Source organism: Oenanthe melanoleuca, chromosome 1A (genome assembly GCF_029582105.1).
Source record: "Oenanthe melanoleuca isolate GR-GAL-2019-014 chromosome 1A, OMel1.0, whole genome shotgun sequence".
Lineage (NCBI taxonomy): Eukaryota > Metazoa > Chordata > Aves > Passeriformes > Muscicapidae > Oenanthe > Oenanthe melanoleuca.
In genome coordinates this window covers 21,831,896-21,852,752 of record NC_079334.1, presented here as the reverse complement: position 1 = coordinate 21,852,752, position 20,857 = coordinate 21,831,896, and the positions used below count along the sequence as shown (strand labels likewise).

Sequence of the window (20,857 nt, the reverse complement as noted above, 5' to 3'; positions counted from 1 at the left end):
ACACCCAGTTCCACCCACGGACACAGCTCAGGACTGGGACTAAAATCTAGCCTGTGGGATCTCTTCTTGGCCTGGATCAGGCATCTTTCCAGCACTCTCAATTTTTTCCCCTTGCTTGTATCCCCCCTCCACCCAGAATCAAGTCTCCCACTTGGGTGGCCTGGCTACAATTTCTGCAGCCCTGGAAGCAAAGGAAGCCTCTCCTTACGAATCTCTCTTTGCAGCAGAGCGCGGGGGGGCTGTGCCTTGCCGAGGAGACCCCATCCTGCCCGGGCAGGGTCCTGCACAAGGCGGGCACCCCCTTCCCCCGCCGGTCTGTGGGGCGCGTTTCGGAGGAGAAGTGGCTAGCGAGCCACATCCTTCCGGGGAGCAGCTCTGTCCCGGGGCTGGGGAAGAAGCACAGGACACACGCACAGAAAGCCCTTCCCCGGCTCGCCCAGGTGCGGAGCAGCCGGAGCTCGCAGAAACCGGGAGTGACCGGGAGTGAGCCGCCCCCGCCCCGCCGGTGAGCGCCCGCGACCCCCGGAGCAGGGCACAGCTCCATAGCCCCGGGGCTGCCGGCTTTTCCAGCCGGCTGGACGGGGAGGGAATGCGAGGGAGGGAGGGAGAGAGGGAGGGAAAGGCGGCGGGGTGGGGAGGGCGCTTCAGACACACCTGCGGAGCGGAGCGGAGCGGAGCGGGGAGCAGCAGCCCGGAGCGGGCATGGCAGGTAAGGGCGAGCCCCGCACGGCAGCGGGGTCCCGGAGCCCGCCCAGCTCCCCCCGCTCGTCGGCATCGCCCCGGGGCGTGAGTTTAGCACCGGCTCGGGAGTGGTGGTGGTGGTGGGGAATGTCTGCGCTTCTGATCCTCTTCGCCAGCCAGGAATGGCCTCCGGCTCGGCATTTCTCCAGGAGCGCCTTCAGCCCGGCGAAGGGGAAGCGCTCCCTGCGCCCGGGCGGGATTCGGGTACCCGGGAGGGATTGGGGTACACCGGGAATGAGCGGGGCTGCCGCCTCTGGAACCTTCTGCCCAGCCCTCCCCTCTCTTTCTCTCCCTCCCTCTCCCTTTCCCTCTCTGCTTGCCGAGAAGCTGGTCGCGGTTTGCACAGCCGGCTTGAGTTTCTTGGAGAAACAGTTTGACTTAAAGGGATAAATCTGCCGTGGAGTTTGAAACAGCTCAACTTCTGCGACCTGCTGCTGCGTCCTCCTCCGGCATACTCGTGTCTATGTGGCAAGAGTCTCAAATGAGAGTTCAGTTTCTGCAAGAAAAACTATTTTTATTCAACGTGGAACAATCCATATCTGTATTTGTATTTAGGCTTCTAAACTCTTCGGTGCAGAAAATGAGACACTTGAGAATCTTTTGTGGTGTCAACATTTCTCTGTTCCTGCTGTCTTTCATCCATCAGACCCAAGCCTCCTGTGTTTGTATTTGGAGGATTAACTTCTGCACAGCTCCCTTAGCCATCTTCCTTGTTGTGCTGGCTGTCAGTCAATAGCATGATATCGTTTGCGCCACAAGAAAGAAAAAAAACCCAACGAAACCAACAGAACTCCACCCCCAAATTTCCAAAGAAAAGGAAAAAGACTAGGACATTTCCTTCCCCCATGGAACGTGAACCTCTGCCCTTCCCCTGGGGATGTTTGTGTGCCTGGGCTACCAAAGCTGGATGTACTGCCAACACCAGAGCAGCAGGGGACCATGCACACATTGGAGGAGAAATGGCTTCTAAGTCTCAGGAGATCTTTGCTGTGCTTTGCCTTGACAGCTGAAAGGATTTGTGCTGGCCTGTGAAGCAGACTTCGTTTCTTGAGTGCAAATAGATAAAACTGTTTGAGTTGATCCATAGCTGGAGAGAGAGCACATTGTGCATACCTGCTCCATCACAGCTTGTAGCACTTAATAGAGCAGGTTCACCGTGGCTCTGAGAGGTTTTGGCCCGTTCACTTGAGGGGCTCTCTCTTGCTTTGTTTGCTTGGCAGAGTGCTTGCCTTGTTGCTATGTGTTTTCAAGGCTCTGTACAGCTGTGTGGAAGATACAGGAAAGATATGCTCATGTGATTCCCTGCTGATTCCAGTACCTGTAGCCAAGCTTCTCTGTGGCATGGTGCCCTTGGGAACTTGTTTGGTCACCAATGCTTGGTGCACAGTGCCAGAGATTCACTTGCTGGATACCTTTCAAGCCTGGTACCTTTCACAGCCCAGGCTGTGAAAACTCTTGGTCTTGAGGGTTTCCCATTCTCAGTGGTGGGACATAAGGGAAGGTGTGTGATGGCTGGGGGGATTTAAGAATGTTTGAGAGGTAAGGATGATATCTTCTCTAGACTTCCTACTGTGTATGTTTCTAACTCCCTTATGTACCACTGGCCTTCTGCATATCTAAGGTTTTAGATGGACACTCAAGATTCTGCTAAACTAATTAATATGTAAAATGTTTTCTAATGTGTCTGAGTCCCATTTGCAGGATCATACTTTGACTTATGCCTTCTACCTGTGCTCCTCCATCATTCCTCATCATATTATCCTTTCCTTTTATCCTTCCAGCCGTGGAGAATGCATCTCTCCAAGCCAGCAGCCTGTCAGAGCAGGAGGAGGAAGAAGACACCATCTGGGAGAAGATTGAGAGTGCACGGCACCAGCTGACCCGCTCCCTGAACCCAGCCAAGCTCACCCCGTACCTGCGCCAGTGCCGCGTCATAGACGAGCAGGATGAGGAGGAGGTGCTCAATTCCTGCCGGTTCCCTTGCAAGAGCAACCAGACAGGTGGGAGGAGACACAAACCTGCACTTGGATGGGCCTGGTTTGGGGGGGATAACCTGGTTTTGACACAGAGTGGGTGCTGCACACGCTGCACTGCTCCCTCAGCTTTGTTGTGCTCTGCACCCAGGGCCTCCCCCTGCATGCACACAGAGGAGGGCAGTGCCCTCATTCTTGTTCCTCCAGCCATTCCCATTTTTGTGGATGGAAGCAGAACTGGTGGAGATGCTATTTTCATATCATAAAGTGGGGCTGCATGGTGTTCTCTCTGTTTTGCAGGGAGTTCATCCTAGCTCTTTATCTGTTCTTCCAGGTTACCTGATGGACATCCTTCGGCGCCGTGGGAAGCGAGGCTATGAAGCCTTCCTGGAATCCTTGGAGTTTTACTACCCAGAGCACTACACACGGCTCACGGGGAGGGAACCAGCCCAGCGCTGCTCTATGATCCTGGGTAGGAGCAGGTGCTCTGTTCTCCCTTCAGCTGCTGCTTGCATGGGAAGGGCCAGAAAAGTTAGTGCAAGTTCACATGCCTACGTAAAAAATGGGTTCATGCTGGTGGTGCATGAGGAATCCTGACGGTTCTGTACTCTGGAGCCGGCAGGGAGGGGGCCATGTATACAGGTGAGACAGACTGTGGTGCCATAAGCCGGGGACAACAAGGGCTGCAAACCCTCAGGAGAACTTGTCACCTCTTGGTGGAAAACAGAGCATTGAGCAAATCTGTTTCTTGTGGTTATCCCCGTTTCAGCAGCTAGGAACAGGTTCTCCTTTGTCTCTCCCCAGATGAGGAAGGCCCTGAGGGACTAACTCAGTTCCTGATGATGGAGGTGAAGAAGGTGAGGGCTCAACGGAAAGAGCACCTGCTGAAGGAGCACCAGCTCCAGGTGAAGAACCAGGCGTTGGAGCAAGAGCAGGTGCGGCTGGAGCAGCAGCTGAAGGAGCTCCTGAAGGTGCAGGAGCGTTGCCAGCGGCTGAGAGAGGAGTGGGACTCCAACAGCGTGGAGCTGCTGAGGCTGAAGGACGAGAACTACATGATGGCCATGCGCTACGCGCAGCTCTGCGAGGAGAAGAACATGGCCGTGCTGCGCAGCAGGGACCTGCAGCTGCTGGTAGGGTCCTGGGGGGCACAGGGCGGGCAGCGGGGTGTCTGACAGCCCAGAGGGGTGCACACGCATGTCAGCATGATGGCTTGTGAGCATGAAGGAGCTGATGGCACACAGGATGTGTGTGGGGATCCTGCCCTGCTCTTGAGGGAAATGTGCCCTGCAGAGAGGCTGAGACGTCACCACTGCCAAGTGATGTAGTCGGAGCCAGCAGCAGGGCTGGTGCCTTCCCTGACATCCCTTGATGCACCACTGTGTGCTCCTGCTTGTGCTTGCTGCCCTGTGCTGCCTGCCCTGCTCTCTGGGCAGCAGGCAGCTCACCCTGTCGAGCTGTGTATATTTACTCTTTCCCATTCAAGGGTTTGTGTTTTCCTCTCCCTAGTGAGGCTGGTGGCTGTGCAGCCACCCACGCTAGGTGTGTGTGTGCTGCCTGGAGCTGCCCAGCCCACCTTGCTGAGTTTAGGAGCCTTTTGGCCCAGACTTCATTCCCCCTGCCACTCCCCACCGCCTCCTCATGGCTCTCATGACGTTTGTAAGACTCATGCCCTGCATAGCTGAAGGAATTCGTGACACTGCACTCCAGCTGCCAAGCTCTCACCTCCTGCAAACATGCACCCATTTCCTGCCTGGGCAAGGACAGCCCTACCTTGAACCTATTAATAACCCATATTTTTAAGTGCTCTGCTGCCTCCTGGCATTCCCCCTACCAGTCTGGGCCTGGACCTCTCACAAAGCCTTGTGATTACCTTTTGTACCTTATTCTGTTCTGCCAGTGGCGGGATCCTCCCTTACCTTTTTTCTGGTATTCCTGCCAATGCCAGCTCCTTTGGGCCTCTTTGGAGCAGGGAGGTGAATCACTTGTAGGTAACTGTGGGCTGAAGAAATCCCCCTGGAAGCAGCATCTCAGCTTGCCTTCCCCTCCCGACTCTTAGGTCCAGAAGTTTCTGGTACCCAAAAGCCATTCTAGGTCTTTTGGGCAGATTCACAGAAGTAATTCAGCTCCTGAATCCCTCCTTGGTAGTTTTGGCAGTGCTTCTTGGTGGCTTTGATAGGCTTCTGTCCCATTTCCTCTCAAAGCCTTACCTGTGAAATTGGTTCTTTGGTCAATCTAATCAGTCATTACAGGTCTGGGAGGACCTTTCTTATTCTTAAAACCTGACCTCCAGTCTGCTGTGACATGTTGGTGGAGGAGTATGGGACCAAGACAGGGAATAATGATGCCTTGTAGAGCGCTGCAGCCTCCAGCAGCTTGAACCTCAAACACCTCCCAGGCCAGAGGTGCTGTCCCACACTGAGTACCCTCCAGTGGATTTTTCTGCTGTGAATTTGTTTCTCAGCTGCTCTAGGAGTCTGTCTAGGAGATACTCACCGCTGCTGGCCCTGGCAGTGTACCAAAGGTCCCGTGTCCACCCACCATCAAGGCCAGTTGCACTGTGGATGCCCCAGGATAGGAAGAAAGTTGTTGCACCAAGAGATGATCCTGAATGTGCTTATGCAAGTGCTCTTCCTCCTTTCCCTGAGGGAGAAGGTTTTGTGTGCAGCTGTGCTGCTAACCTTGGCCCAGCTGTAGGATACTCCTTCACATGGTTGCCTGTGGTTGCCTCCTGTACCTTACTCGCCTCCAGACCTGTTTTCTTCTCTGCTTCTCTCTGCTAATAAGTCAGAGGTGCAGGGCCATGTGTGTCAGACTGTTTTTCCCTGGGCTGCAGGTGGACCAGCTGAAGTGCCAGGTCTCCAGCCTGGAGGAGGAGTGCAGCCTGCTGCGGAAGCAGGCGTCAGCAGCGCCCCAGCGAGAGGCAGAGGAGCGGGGCCCCCCCGACGCCGTGTCCGAGCTGTGGGCTGAGAACCAGCGGCTCACGGCGTCGCTGCAGGAGCTGCAGGGCATGCTGCAGGTACCTGCCAGCCTCTAGGGCACCTCCTTTCCTGGGCCACCCTCAGTGCTGTTTACACAGCCACTGGGAAGATGGGGAAATTGTTGGTTTGGGCTGGCCTGTCCCAGCCTCTGAGCATATTGCCTGGATGTGGTGGCTGCCATTGCAGTGATGGGTGCTTTTTTCCAGCTCTGTAATTCTTGGTTGTGCTCACAAGTGTGACCTTGTGCCTTGGAGTACACAGCAGATTGATGCTGGGTGATGGTGGCAGTTGTACCCATCTGCCAGTCACTGTCCTGATGTGTTGCTCCCTTGGTTGTGGTACAGTGAGAGTATCCTCTTGCCTCTTAGAAGCCCAGTGAGGGCCCAGTGCCAGGCTCTGAGCAGATCCTTCTGGACATCCTGGAGCATGACTGGAAGGAAGCCCAAGACGACCGGCAGGATCTCTGTCAGAAACTCAACTCCCTGCAGAATGAGCTGCAGTGGGCAGAAGAGCTGAGGGATAAGGTAGAGCATTCATCACTGCCTGTGTCCCTGCACACCAAGCAGGGCCTGGAAGAGAGGGAAGGGAAGGGGCTGTAAAGGAGTTCCTTTCAGGGAAGCTAATGCTTGTTTCTTGCTGTTACCAGTACCTGCAGGAGGTGGAAGATCTGCAGCTGAAATACCGGACGCTGCAGAAGGACTGTGATCTCTACAAGCATCGTATGAACACAGTGCTGATGCAGCTGGAGGAGATCGAAAAAGAGAGGGACCAGGTAAGTTGCTTTTCACCCAGCAGTAACAGGGCTCTGGATACCCTCTTGTCCTGGTTTGAAGGACAGGTGTCTGCTAAGAAAGGCAGGAGCCTCTCTTTGAAATGGAGAATGTAAACCCTCTCCCTCCAAATTATTATAATTTTGAAATTAAGGGGTTCTCAGGCAAAGATATGGGGATTAGGAATAACAGTTCTTTACTAGGAAAATTAAAATAGAACTACAGTATTACAAAGAACAACCCCAAAACACTGACAGAGTCAGAATACAGCCTGACACCCTGTCAGTCAGGGTGTTGGTAGCAGTCCCATTAAATGGTGGCTGCATCCTCCTGCAGTGGCAGATGTGGTTCAGCTGAAGCAGTGCTCTGTAGAAGGTGCAGTTTTCCTCTGAAGGTCCAGGGATGATGTGGAAAGGTCCAGTTTTCTTCTGGAATCCAGTGGAAAGAGGGTATCTTGCTGTCCAAAATCTCAGTTTTTATCTAGGTAGGAAAGGCTTGGCTCCTCCCCCTGGCTGGAGCATCTCCCAATGGGATGATGTAATTTTATCAGTCATAGAGTGGGACTCAATGGGCCAGCAGCAGATGATATCTTCCTGGAGGGAGGATGGGTTGTGGAAAAGACAAAGATGACTGTCCCACCTGGTTTTAAATATGGCCCATTAGCAGATAATATGTGCCACAGAGATAAGGGTCACTACCCCACCTGGTCTGAACAGATGGTGATAGAATACACACTTTTGGTCACATTCTGCATTGCAACCCAAGACACCTCTCTTACCCAGTGGATCTTGTCCAGCCATGCCAGGGTGGGAGGTGTGGATCAGCAGTGCAGTTCTGTGTCTTTTCTCACTCTGCCTGGCTCCTTGCAGGCCATCCAGAGCCGTGATGGGGTGCAGCTGCAGTACTCCCAGAGCCTGATTGAGAAGGACCAGTACCGCAAGCGAGTGCGGGCCCTGGAGGAGGAGCGGGATGAGCTCCTCAGCAAGCTGAGCCAGGCTGAGGGGCTGAACAGCACGCTGGAGGCACAGCTGCAGCGGTGCCAGGGCGGCCGCAGCCTCAGCAAGGTGAGGGTGGCTAGAAGGAAGGGGAAAGAGGGAAGGCAGAGGGGTCAGGACTGAGTTCTGGGGGATGCAAATGGGATGATGGAGTCCCTTCTCTCCCAGATGTGCAGCTCTTCCTACTCCCTCTGCTCCAACCTCAGCAGCACCTGGAGCCTCATAGACAACCCTACAAATGGACTCATGGATACTCTGGGGACTTCTGTTACCCCATTCCCAGGTGATTCAGCCATTCAGAGCATGGTGAGTGCCTGACCATGTGAGGCTGGCCCTCAGTTGAGGCCAGTGGAGACACTGCTGGGGAAGGGCACACAGGCGTTGGAGTGGCATCATCGTGGGGCTGTGACTTGGGTGTGGGGTGCTGTGTAAGGTGTGAGCAGATCTCAGATGCAAAGCTCTCAGTCTCTAGCAAACTGGCCAGTGCTGCCCTAAAGTGTGTGAAAACTCTTCGTCCCATATGGCACCTTAGAAACCAACAGTCTGATGTAAGATGCTATCCTCCCTAAAATGCTGTTTAATCTATGCATGCTCTAGGAGAAATCTAGATTTTTTTGAGCCCTGTAGCAGCACTGTGTTGTTTTTAAGGGAGTTGGGTTCTTTCCTTTGACTCCTTGAACTGTCATCCCAGAGCACCCTGAAATGGGCAGTCCCACAGGTTACTGATGCCTCTGGGTGTGTAGTGGCTAAAACAGAAATATAAGGACAAGGGTTGGATAATCTGTTCATCTGCTGCTGCTTCCACAGCGTATGCTTTGCAAAAAGATGGGGATGCACTGTCATGGATCTCTGGCTGAGCTATCTGCCTGGGAAAACAAGGTGTCCCTGGGGGTTTGGAGGGATGTGGATTATCCTAAAGAGGGTTGGGATAGCTGAGGAGCTGTTTGCTCCCCTGGCCTGAAGGGAGGGGAGAAGTGGTGCTGGGTGTAGATGTTAGCAAGCATGTCTCTCACTCTGCCCAAGGATGGGACTCCCGACAGTGAGAAGGATATCAACCGCCTTTCCACCTTCCCCTTCCCTCCCTGCATCGGCTCCATCCTCCGTCGGCAGCGGGAAGAGAGGTGCATGCCCTACAAAAGGTGATTGCTGGGGGCTGCTTGTCTCCTCTGTGGGGTTTGTGGGATTAGGAGAGAACCTGGAATGGGAACTGAGTGGAAAGGCTGGCTGGGAGCTGTGTGGTGGCTGCAGGGATGCCTGGGGGTGGTGGGGAAGTCTGAGCTGAGATTGAGAATGAGATGCAGACAGGCCTTGGAAAAGCTGCTGCCTTACAGATCCATTTTGTGTCTCCTTTCTAGCTTGTCCTGTGGCTCCTTTAGCAGCCTTGAAGATGGAACAGGTACAAGGCTTTCCTCAACGGGCTTAGCTAAAAAGAAAAGGTGGCTGTGGGGAGAGGGGTTGGACAACTGACCCTCCCTCACACCTCTGGTTTGTGCAGTCATTGTGAGGGCTCTGAACCTGCAGCATGGTACTGTAGGCCCTCATATCCCTCCATGCCTTGTCAGGCAGAGCAGCTGGAAAAGCTGGCTTTTCCTCTGCAGAGCAGGCAGCTATTTGCATCAGCTCTGTTTGACTCATGGAGAGCTGTTGAAGGGAGTAGGTAATTGAAGAGGGAAATGCCTTTGCCCTGGAGTGTTACTGGATACTCCCTTCATCTGCTACTACTTATATGATGGGTTGTAAGTCTCCTGGAGTGAAGCTCCTGGTGCTGGCAGGTCTGAGCACATCCAGGTGTCCCTGGCTGCTGCTGCTGCCTTCTGACCAAAATGCTTATGAAGGGAATGAAGGTTTGCTTATTCTCAGGAAACACGGGAAACCCTTTTCTTGAGGGTGACCATTCAAAGCCTCCCTGCAGCCTCAGTTTCCCAGTCAGATGCTAGAAAATGGTCAGGAGAGGATGGCAGACCCTTGCCACCCCCAAAACATGAGCTCCCTGCAGCATTAGTACAGGTAAAGTGCTCCCTCTCCCTTTTGCTCTTTCCTAGGCAGCAGTTTTCCTGGCACCTTGCTGGGGGCCTTCTCCTCTTCTTCCAGCAGCACCTACACCAGGGTGAAGTCAGAGATCTGCTTGTCCACTCTTTCCAGCCGCAAGGAGATCCCCAGGAGGTGACTGCTGCTCTCTGAGCTGGGCACTCTGTGGTGGTGCTTGAGGGGATGTTTTGTGGTGCCAGGAATGCTTGGGAGACCCTTCCTTTCTGCCCCTCCTATTGCAGGGTCTTTCTTGCTAGTGGGAGAGGAGAGAAATGAAAATCCTATAGTCCTTGCTTCCTAGTAGGACTTCAATTTTTTGCACTGTCCTATTGGTTGTGGCAGGGGTGGAGATGTTGCTCTGAGCTAGACGTGTCCAGGTAGGGAAGGACTGTGGGAGCCCAGCTTGGCTTTGGTGAAGGGGCTGTATAATCTCTGTGTGCCCTGGTGATGGGCATGCTGTGAGTCATGAGCTCTGTGCTGCAGTAAACACCCTGTAGCTGTAAACAAGGCATGAGGGACTGGCTCTTGGACAAGGCAGTAAACCTCAGTTGCCAGACTTGGCATTTCTCCTTGCCAGGTCACTGATGGTACAGCTGACTAGTGTGGGTCATCCCAGCAATCCCTCACCCCAGGAGAAGAGGCTTGGAACAGACATCTCCATCCTTGGAGGGAACAGGACAGGAATTTATGTCCAATGGGTCAAGCCAGGCTCCCAGGTTGAAAAAGCAGGACTCAGGGAAGGGTGCCGGCTCATTGAGGTAAGTCTGGGAATGGGCTCCTTTTGTGGGTTTGCAAAGCACCTGAGAGGATGTGAGGAGTGATTCCCTGTGCAAGATGATCTCTACCCAGCTGGAAGTCCACCCCCATTTCTCTTATTTTCCAGGACTGCTCCCTGTCTAGAGCTTCACACAGCACAAACACCCACCCAGGTCTCATGGCACTTGAGTGTACCTGTGCATGTAAGAATGCCAAGACCTTCTGAAACTTTTTCTTGAGCTGTGGGAAGGGAGAAACAAAAAGGAGTCACACGATTAAGATGCCAGTACAGCTTTGTGTCCCTTGAGTTGTCTGTCACCTTGTAGTTTCTCAGAGCAGTTTGCATCCTGCACATGCCCATTGCAAACCAATCAATTCTGGAGCAAGTTTTCTCAGGCCTCTGTGACCCTCCTGAGTTATAGAGAATAATTGCTCTGAAGAAAGCTCCTGGAAGGAGGGAAGGGCTTTTGCTTTGCCAAGAATGACACCACTTGAAATACAGCTGCACTACTTGAATTAATATCCCACCTGTTACTGAAAACAAGGCAGTGCTCCTGCTCCCGCACACGTTCATGCACACACACATTTCCTTTCAGCCCACCATCCAGACTGGGTGATGGCTAGCAGCAGGTATTTCAGAGGCAGAGGAGGGAGCCAGAGGCAGACTGAGGATGCCTTGTCCTCAGATAAAATTTTTCCCAGACCTCTGTAACACTTTTTGTGTGACCCTGATGGGGGAGGGAGCCTGGGGGGTGTGTGCTCTTCCAGCCCTTAGGTCTAACTAAGGCGTTGGGTCCTTGCTAGCTGAGGGTGCCATCGCTGAAGGAAGAGGTGCTTTCCCTGGAGAACTGCACACGGGAGGTGGCCTACCTGAGCCTACTGCACTGGGATGAGCCATCTAGTCTCATCTTTCAGCTTGACCTGGAAGGTAAGGTGCTGGCAGCTGGGTCACCTTTGAACCTGAGCTCTCTGCCTCTCTTCACTCAAGCCTGGAGATTAATCTCAGCTTTTCTCTCTCCTCTCCTGTTTGGTCCTAGGCCAGCAGTCAGACACAGGGGTTGGCTGTAGCTCCAGTAGCTTTCCCTCTCTGGTGTGACTTGTGCATCCTCTGAGTTACAGGACAGAGGTACAGACTTTCTGTCTGTTTGCCTCCTCTGCACCTTAACCCCAATCCAGAGCATCACAACTGTGCCAGGGACTTGACTTTCTTACTGGTGACTGCTGTCTACTGCATCCCCACCTGTGGTTGACCTCTTGTCCTGGTTTGGAGGACAGGTGTCTGCAAAGAAAGGCAGGAGCCTCTCTTTGAAATGGAGAATGTAAACCCTCTCCCTCCAAATTATTATAATTTTGAAATTAAGGGGCTCTAAGGCAAAGATATGGGAATTAGGAATAACAGTTCATTACTAGGAAAATTAAAATAGAAATGCAGTATTACAAAGAACAATCCCAACCCTGACAGAGTCAGAATACAGCCTGACACCCTGTCAGTCAGGGTGTTGGTAGCAGTCCCATTAAATGGTGGCTGCATCCTCCTGCAGTGGCAGATGTGGTTCAGCTGAAGCAGTGCTCCTGTAGAAGGTGCAGTTTTCCTCTGAAGGTCCAGGGATGATGTGGAAAGGTCCAGTTTTTTTCTGGAATCCAGTGGAAAGAGGGTAACTTGCTGTCCAAAATCTCAGTTTTTATCTAGGTAGGAAAGGCTTGGCTCCTCCCCCTGGCTGGAGCATCTCCCATGGGATGATGTAATTTTATCAGTCATACAGTGGGACTGAATGGGCCATTAGCAGATGATATCTTCCTGGAGGGAGGATGGGTTGTGGAAAAGACAAAGATGACTGCCCCACCTGGTTTTAAAGATGGCCCATTAGCAGATAACATGTGCCACAGAGATAAGGATCACTGCCCCACCTGGTCTCAAGAGTTGGTGATAGAATACACATTTCTGGCCACATCCTGTACTGCAACCCAAGACACCTGTGTTCTATGCTGCAGGCTACCAGCCTCTGCGGGCAGCCCTGGAGGAAGGGAAGAAGCTTTCTGGAGACTCGTTCTACGTCCGCACCAACGTGTCCCTGGCGGAGCGGTCGGACCCTTCCGCGCTGTGCGTGAGGTGCCGGGAGATCCTGCACGTCACGGACACCATGCACAAAGGCCGGCTGGAGTGGTACTGCGCTCGCGTCGACCCCCTGACCCTGCGCGACCTGGACAAGGGCACGGTGCCCAACTACAGCAGGTGACCAGCCTCAGGAGGGAGGCAGGGGGACCTGCCCCATTTGTCTGTGCTGGCCGTCCCCTCGTGGTCCTTGGGCTGCAGACTGGCCTCTCAATGGGGTAGGATGACTAAGGCTTACATGGGGACCAATGTTTGGGAGCCCGTGAGGGACTGGGAGGTTGAGTGAGGACTTTGATATGCCTATGCTTCAGCAGGGCTGTGGGATTGGTGAAGAGCATCCCAGCAGGCTATGGTTCTTGGGACTTGTGGAGTTGCTTGAGTGCAAGCTTTCTCTGTCTTTTCAGGGCTCATCAGCTTTTGAAGATCCAGGAGAAGCGCCAGACGCCTGGGCAGCAGAGAGGTCACAGAAATAATGTAAGCCAAAGAAGTGGGTGATGAGAGCTGTGTGTGTGTGTGTGCCTGTGGCCATCTCACCACCTCAGAGACAATCTGCCCCAGTCTGTTGGTAAACCAACTTGTATGGAAGTGGAAGATGGGATAGCAAGGAAAGCTTTTAGGCCAGGCAGTGTTACTGCTCTGTACTTTTCTACCACTTCCCCACTTCCCAGACCGAACCTAATGGGTGACAGACTTAATCCCTTGCTTTTCGTAAGGGTGCTCCATCCTTTTTGCCAGAGGGTGTTCTGTGGGTGTGTGAAAAGGGCAGTGCTCTCAACCTAATTGCCCTCCCTTTCTCCTCAGCTAAAGAAACGGGCCTTGGGCCAACTGCGCCTGGTGAAATCCAAACCACAGAGAAGCTCAGAACAGCCTCCCCAGAAGCTGTGGCTGGACCCCTGCTCAGGTGAGCTGTTAGCCCTGTGCCTGCCCTGTCACCCTTGGGGACCCAGTTGTCCTCTGGTCATCCAACTTTTTGTGGAGAATAAACTGCTGTGTAACTCAAGGGAGTCCCAGAAAACAGGCAGGGGGGCTACATCCAGAGTATCTGTCCATGAGTGAGTGTTGTGACCAGGCTAGGGTCCCTCCCTACATAAGGTGGACATAAGGTGGTTTGGCAGGTGCTACTGCCATGATTCAGGATGAGGAGGTGGTACAGAACAATGGGATGGTCTATGGGCTGGCCTTGTCTCCTGTGTTCTCACCTTTGGCTTTCTCTTTCTCAATGCTGTCTTTCAGAGCCAGAGATGAGCCTGAAGCCTTACAGCCTGGTGCGCCCTGTGGTGGTGAAGACACCCCGTCCTGTGGTGCTGTCCCCGAGCTGCATTGCACCACGGCTCATCAGGAACCTGCTGGACCTGCCCACCTCTCGTCTGGACTTCCATGTGTGCCCAGCAGGTAGGCAGCAATGTGTGCTTGCTCAGTCCATTCCAGTGAAGAGCTGCTCTTTTCTGGGAAGGTTGGGTTATGGTCTCATGGGAGTCTTGGAAAGCCCATGAGATCTCCCTTCAGAGGGTAAGTGTGGGAACCTCTTAGTCTTCCCATGTAATACCTCTTGACTGGTCACTTTTTTGGGCTGGGTATCTGCAAGATATTCCCTCCTATTTTTAACTGTGTTCTATCCCTTTGGCCCACAGAGAAGCCAGCCTTCCCTTCTGGTTGCCTGAGGCATGGGGATCTCTCTTCCCTTGAGTGGGTGATGGTGTAGCATTGCCTTGCTGCTCTGGGCAGCTCTTCCCAGAGGTGAAAACCCTGGCTGATGTGGGATCTGCAGGCTGACTTCATGCCAGCTCTTTGGGCCCAGGAATAGGAGGATCCAACCTCAGTGCTGTTATCCTCTTCCTTCTGCCAGTAGATGTGAGGCTGACACATGGCTGAAGAGGCTGTTGGGGAAAGGGCATTTGTCCCATAGGGAATGTCCCATAGAGAGGACAACTCCCTCTTTCCTCCTCCCTTCCCACTTCTCCGGTGCTCTCTTTTCCCAATGTTTAGAGTTCTTCCATTGCCAACTGCAGGACTGAAAAATGAGCTGGTTTATTTGTTCATGGGGTAATGATGGAGGTAGTGAAAAATCTCTGGTTTGCTGAAGGATGGCTGTGAAAATTTTGGCTGCTGGGCTTCTCAGCCGAGTGATTTGGCCATATATCCTGTCCTGCTGAGCCCTCTGCAGGGTCCCCTTCACACTGCATGGGAGACCTGATTCCAAGCTTTTACTGCAATTGGGAATTTACGCTGTGGGCAAAAACTCCACTGTCCCCTGCCAGTTTTGCCTGCTGGGAAAGGAAAATAATCCATAAGCCCCAAGCCATTTTTCTTTTGTTTGCTGCCTGTATTTTCTTTAGATCTTCCAGGAGAGTCTGCTGCCTGCAAAGGAAACATGGCTTTGCAGGATCCAGGTCTACCTGGGAAGTACTGTACCACCAGGCAGAGGATGCCCAGCCAGCCTGGACCCTGGCATAACTGGAACATGCTCTGGACCCAGTTCCAAACATACCTTCTGCTAAAAATACTGCTTTATTTCCATCTTAGGGACAAGCAGCCCCTGAAAGCCTTTTTATGATGCCTCCTAATGTTTCTGTGGCAGTGTGGGCAGCTGCCTAGAGCAGCATGGTGGGCAGATAAAGCCTGGCACCTGCGTGCTGGGATGCAGGGCCTGTGGCTCCCAAGTCAGCTCTGGGTCTGTGTGTTGTGTCAGCCTCTGTTTGGAGTACCAGGGTCACCTGGCTGTCCTTGCTCTGACCATTGCTATGACCATGCTGCAGCTGTGTACAGCCAGCTCTGCCCCCAGTTCTCTGGCAGCATCACTTCTCTGCTGCTTTCCTGGTGCTGGCTGCTGCGTGCTGTCCTACCTCTGAGCAGGCTGCCACCAGCAAAAGAAGGTTTAGCTCATTCCATTTTCCTCCCACTCTCCCAGCATACACCCACTCCTCTTGCTTCCCTCCCCGTGGTGCTCACTTACAGGAGCTGTCTATAAGCCTGTGTAGCACTCAAACCCTGCAGAAAACCTACCTGGCAGGATAAAGTGGTTATTTTTCTGCCATACTCTGCTAGGGAGGGGTTGGGACAGTGTGGCAGTGGGTGGATAATGACTGTGAGCCAGCTTAGGCTGCTGTGGTACAACACAAGGTGCTGCTCTTGCCATGCAGGGTGTCTTCAGCTGTGATATCTCACTTGTTCCCTACCAGAAAGCTGCAGGAGATCCATGCCAAAGTGTGGTACTGTATAATTAGACTTGCTGTCCAGAATCCATAAACACTGAACTTGATAAGCACCAGCACATCAGCAAACGTGTGTGATCTGAGGTAGAAAGTCCGTGCAAGAGGGAGAAGGGGCTGACATCTCTCTCTCCCTATTTCCTCTTGGCTTGCAGAGAAGCTGGCAGGAGGGGATCCCAGCACAGCCCACGCTCAGGAGCACCCTGTGCCTAGAACTGCCCCCCAGGAACAGAGGGAGAGTGGACGAATCCACATGATCCGGGAGGCAATGGAGAAGGTGCTGAGGCTTTTGGTGTGGGGAGAAAGGGCCAGGATGGGGCAGCTCATTCAGACTGGAGGAGAGCAGAGGGAAGCTGAATGGGAAAAGAGGAAGAGTGGTGTGGTGTGGTGATAAAGAAGCTGCTTGCTTGGGGGCTGTGTAATTTGGAGAGTGTTTCAGGTCAAGTTGCTGTGGAGTTGTGGAGCAGCAGATATGGGCATTTCCCTGAGTCTCTGATGAGCTCAGATAAAATAAATGGCAATTGGGGATTTGTGGGGGAGGCAGTGGGACATGCCATACTCAGAAGTGACCTCCCTGCTCTCACATTCCTCATGTTCACCAAAGTGGCAACAGCTCTGCTCAGGGCAGAAATGTGAGGCTGTGGGTGACAGCAATGACAAAGGGGATGTGAAGATGAGCTGTGGCTGAGAGCAGGGTCCACTGAGCTCTTGGGTTAGATTGGCAGTGATGGAGTGGGTGACCCTGCTCTTTAATTGTCCCCTTTTCTATTGGCAGTGTCCATAAATCTTACTTTTAATGGAATTAGTATTGGAAAAGCAATGATATTGCACAGTATGGGGTTTGATTTAATGTAACTGTCAGGGGCTGGGGTTATTTTTTCTCCATTTAAATCAGTAAATCTATTCAATTTCCTTTCCAGAATAAACACTGCCTGCTAGAGCTGGGAGTTGAAGGTGTGAGGGATCTAATTAAAAGTGAAATATACCCCATCGTTATCCATGTCGAGGTCACTGAGAAGAACGTTAGAGGACTCAGGTGAGGAAAGACGGTGTGGCATGGCTGGAGGGTATCACGGGAGGAGGGAGAAGCCCTTGTCTCAGAGACAGAGCAAGGGTCAGGCAAGAGCACTGGATGTGTGTGCTGGGGTTGGTGCTTGGGTAACTGGCTTTCTGTACGTGCGAGTGCGTTCCCGGATGGCTTTGCCACGCCCCTCTTTATGTGACATTTGTCCCTGTGCTCTCTGTAGGAGCTTGCTGGGGAAGGCGGGCCAGCGGGACTCGGAGGTGCTGAAGGTGTGCCGCGGTGTGGAGCGGGCTCTCCACACCCTGCCCTGCTCCTGGGCCCGGGTGGAGCCCCACGCCTGGAGCTGTGCCGAGGAGCTGCCCAAGGTGGTTCGTGGGTGCATCTTCCAGGAGCAAACCCGCCCGCTGTGGATTGAGGAGGGCGATGACTGATGGGGGGTAGCAGAGCGGCTACTGCCACCTCCTGTCCCCAAAGCTGCTCTCAGAGGTCTCTGCCTTCCCAAGCCCTCCAGGCAGTGTGTTCTTCCTCCCTGAGGGGATGCTGGTAGCTAAGGCCCCCAGGGTGGCCTTTCTCATCCCCTTGAGGGCCACAAGAGCCAGGAAGTAGCAGAAGTTGCCTCCCCTGTCTGAGCTTTCTGAATTTCATTGGAAAGACGTCTTCCACTCTCACCACCTGAGGGCCGCTCCTGTCACCTTGGGCTGCCCTTGTACGTGGTCAGATTGACAGACAGGGAATGTAGGGAACTGTGTGGGATCAGGCTGTGTCAGAGCATTTCTCACACACGTTTGAAGCTCTTGTCCAGTCACCACCATCTCCCCTACCTGGTGGCACTGTGTGCTCCGGGTCCTCTCTTCCCATCTACCTCACCTCTGGCCCCGAGGCACAGGGAGCACGGCTCATACACCTGTGACCCACTGTGGCTGGAGTGACACTAAGGTTGCAACAAACCCTCGTTTTATAGGAGCTCTACCCTTTATTGCTTGTAAATTATTAATGGAGCCTTTCATTGGCAAACCGCCTGTAAAAGAGAATTAAATACCATTCATAATGGGAATGGGTGGCAGGCTGTGTTACTGGGAAGGTATGGGTGATGCACAAAAGGATATTTTTCTCCTCCTTTAGGTGAGACCCAGCTGCCCAGCCCTCCAGGGGAAGGAGGGAGCACTACTATTGCTGTTGTAGGGCAGAAAGAAGTGTGGGGAGAGGACAGGCTAAGTGTGCCACAGACTAAGTCCTCTCCTTTTTCTACTTGGCCCCTGGTTTTCAGTCCCTTGCTTTTCCCCACACTGATGTTGGTCAGGGTGCTTTAGGAAGCTCAGGGAATAACTCACTTGAGTTTTGAATTGTCTGGCTGAGGTCTCCCTAGAGCTTTGCATCCCTCCCTCCATGTCCTGGTTAGTGTGAAGTGACAAGCCAGCTACCTCACCCTCCTGGGTGACAGCAAGGAGACTGAACCCAGCCATTCTTCTAGGATAAAGGGGGACAGTGCCCTGCAAGGTGGGGTTCTCACCCTGACATGGGGCCAAGAGTGGGTTCAGACTCTGACAGGGGGAAGATGAAGACTTTGGGTAGCCACAGCAGTGCTCACTTAGGCTGCATGGTCCTGAATCCTGTCATGCAGCCACCATTATCAGGTGCCATAGGAAAGGGGTGCCAGGATACCCACGCTGTGGAGAGGGGGTGGTTGTGGTGGTAGGTGGTCTTTCCTGAGGCATGCCAGAGGAAAAGGAAGTCTGTGGCTCTGGGAGGGTTGGGGCTCTTGAGGCACTGAGGTCAGGCAGAGTCTGCTGATTCTGGGGTCAGTGAGAGAAGATGGACAACCAGCACCAGAGTCAGGTCTTCTCTGTGTCCTCCTTGTCCATGTGGTTTGGGACTGCTGGTGGCAGTTGTGAAGCTCTGAGCAAAGATTAACTTGCTGATCTTCACGAGTCCCCTGTGAGGTGTTATTTCAAGCTCTAAACCAGTTGACTGTGTCTTTTATGAGGACGAGAGTGAAGGGGGGAGGAAAGAAAATGAAGATTTTAACTTGCAGTCACTAAAATGTAGAGCAGATTCCTCGCTCTGCCCTGGAGCCATGCACCTCTTCTGTCAGGAAAGGGGGATCTGGCATACACAGGGCTCCAGGATGAAAGCTCCCAAGTGGCATCCACTCCAGGGGATGCAGCCTGAGCATCCAGGCACAGCCAGCCTCCTGGGAGGGTGCTTGCCCTGCAGGCAAACAAAGCAGGATTTTTGTTGAGCTGATGAGAAGACAAGTCCCAAAACAAGTTCCCATTCACCCTGTCATGGGTTTGGAGATTGGAATTTGTATCTTTGCAGGAGAAAAGTAGCACTCGAGTACTCGGGGAAAACACTGTGTGTGAGGCACTGTGACTCAGGGCTTGAAATTTCCTCGTGTCCCTGCTGGCACTGGGAGCCAGTCCCAGTCCTATGGCCTAGGCTGAAGGGGGTTAAAAGCAGCCCCTCCACCTTGGGTTAGTCTGGCTGTTAAAAGCAGCCCCTCTGCCTTGAGTTAGGCAGGCTGTGCTCCCAGCTTAGCCCTTGCTGCCCTCCCAAAGAATCACATCCCCCAGCACTATCCTGGGTAATCAGTGCTCTCAAACACAGTGAAAGGGAGGCAAAGGGAGGTTGTTGGGAGGCAGGCTGGCACTACCCACCTAGCCAAGCAGCAGCTCTGCCTCCCCTGCTCCCAGGCTTCTTCCAGGCTCTCCCTTTATCCAGCTTCTCTCCCCTGAGGCTAACAAAATCCAGCCTTAACTTGTTCTGGACATGGGTGAGAAATGGAGCAGAGGGCTCCAAGGCAAATATAAATGGCCCTCTCTGCCCTGCATGCCCCAGCCCACCTTCTTTTTACCTCCTGGGGGGGATGGCTGCCTGCTTGGAGGAATGAGTCACGGGTTAGGTAACAGGCACAATGCAATTAGCAGCCCTGGGCACCAATTACCAGCTGTAAGAGCCTTGTGCAAACCCCTGTAAAGAGTCACTGAGAGCAAGATTTCTCCCTCCAGGGAGGGAATTGTTGAGATGGTACATGTGTCACCCTGGGAAGTCACCAGCCCTGTCCACAGTGTCCCCCTGCCCCAGCAGAGTTTCCTGGCACTATGCTCTGTACGAATTGTATTTGTTAAGGAGCTGTGCCCCACCTGTGCCTCCCAAATGATCTCCTAAGCCAGAGCTGGGAGCTGCTGCAGGATGCCTTGGAGCTATAGAAGCTTCCTTTACAGGTGCCTGAGGCTGCTGGCATGTGGCTGGAGCACTCAGGGAGGTTAATTTCTGGTTCAGGAGCATTGGCCAGCCGTGTGAGCAATCCCATCACACCAGGTTCACATCCCTGCAGTAATGTAAGGCCTGAAGGAGAATGACTCTACCCGTGCCCCAAATCAGTGTAAGAAAGCATCAGTATTCAAAGGGATCTAAAAATAAAACCTGCAGGGACTCTCCAAAGGGATATGGGAGATGCTCTGGAGATGTTCTTACTTCAGGGAAGGCAGGAGTCTTTGAGATTTGGATAAATCCAGATCTCCAGGGGAGCAGGGAAGAGAAGTGGATTCAGTGGCTTTTTCCTTACGAAAGTAAAAAAAAGTTGTAGCCAGGAACAGGGACAGAGTGAGAGTGTGTTTGAGATGTGAAGAAACTGAGCACAGGGGTTCAGCCTTGCAGGGAGGTATTTCCTGTGTGCAGGAGAAGTGTCTGTGGCTGGACACAAGGTGGGAGTGTGCAACAGAGGGACCCTGGCAGGCTGCCCTGCCCCTCTTTTCTAAGGCCCCATGATCTGACATGTGCATGGGGCGGGATGTCCTTTTCCACATGGAGCCATTCCACACCCCCACCAATTCTCCTGGGCCCCAACTTATTACTTTTTATTTTTATTTTTTTGGTATGCTGAGATTGGATGCCCACAGCTTGCAGCTCCCTGAGGAGGCGCTCTGATTTCTGCAGCTTATGTAGAGCACTACCACCCTGCTGTCCCCACGCTTGCTGCACAGGGAAGCTGAGATGGGGATGTGGATATCATCCCCCTCCTGGGCTAGTTGTCTCTCTGTATCCGCTCTGTAAAGTGGCTTACAGGGAGTGTAAGGGGGACTGCACGGTCATCTGCCCCACATCTAACTGAAGCAGCAAAAGCATGCAGCAATCTGTGGTATTGACCCCAAAATTTCCCTTCCATGGTTGTCTTTGTCCTTGGGAGTGGCTCTCACACCTTTTGAGGGTCTCTGATATCCCTATCCCTTGCTGGCAGCCAGAGGGCTGGAAGTGAACATGGCTCAGG

The 20,857-nt window shown here is 53.1% G+C and overlaps 1 protein-coding gene across 3 annotated transcripts; it reads left to right on the top strand.

Moving 5' to 3' along the window:
• Positions 1 to 257: 257 nt before the first annotated feature.
• On the top strand, positions 258 to 19,128 carry CARD10 (caspase recruitment domain family member 10). 3 transcript variants are annotated; one of them, XM_056482215.1, is made up of 21 exons: positions 258 to 505; positions 2,523 to 2,741; positions 3,049 to 3,186; positions 3,519 to 3,844; positions 5,548 to 5,730; positions 6,061 to 6,216; positions 6,339 to 6,464; positions 7,332 to 7,526; positions 7,626 to 7,763; positions 8,481 to 8,596; positions 8,813 to 8,853; positions 9,500 to 9,620; positions 10,063 to 10,243; positions 11,046 to 11,169; positions 12,234 to 12,474; positions 12,759 to 12,828; positions 13,156 to 13,255; positions 13,588 to 13,746; positions 15,719 to 15,840; positions 16,484 to 16,599; positions 16,811 to 19,127. In XM_056482215.1, the coding sequence occupies exons 3-21, from the start codon at positions 3,057 to 3,059 to the stop codon at positions 17,016 to 17,018; spliced, it is 2,853 nt and encodes a 950-aa protein (XP_056338190.1). In that variant the 5' UTR covers positions 258 to 505; positions 2,523 to 2,741; positions 3,049 to 3,056; the 3' UTR covers positions 17,019 to 19,127. The 3 variants fall into 3 exon arrangements, with proteins under 3 accessions (XP_056338190.1, XP_056338189.1, XP_056338188.1); XM_056482214.1 differs by having other exon boundaries at positions 502 to 709; positions 16,811 to 19,128; XM_056482213.1 differs by lacking the exon at positions 258 to 505 and having other exon boundaries at positions 2,444 to 2,741; positions 16,811 to 19,128.
• Positions 19,129 to 20,857: the final 1,729 nt, after the last annotated feature.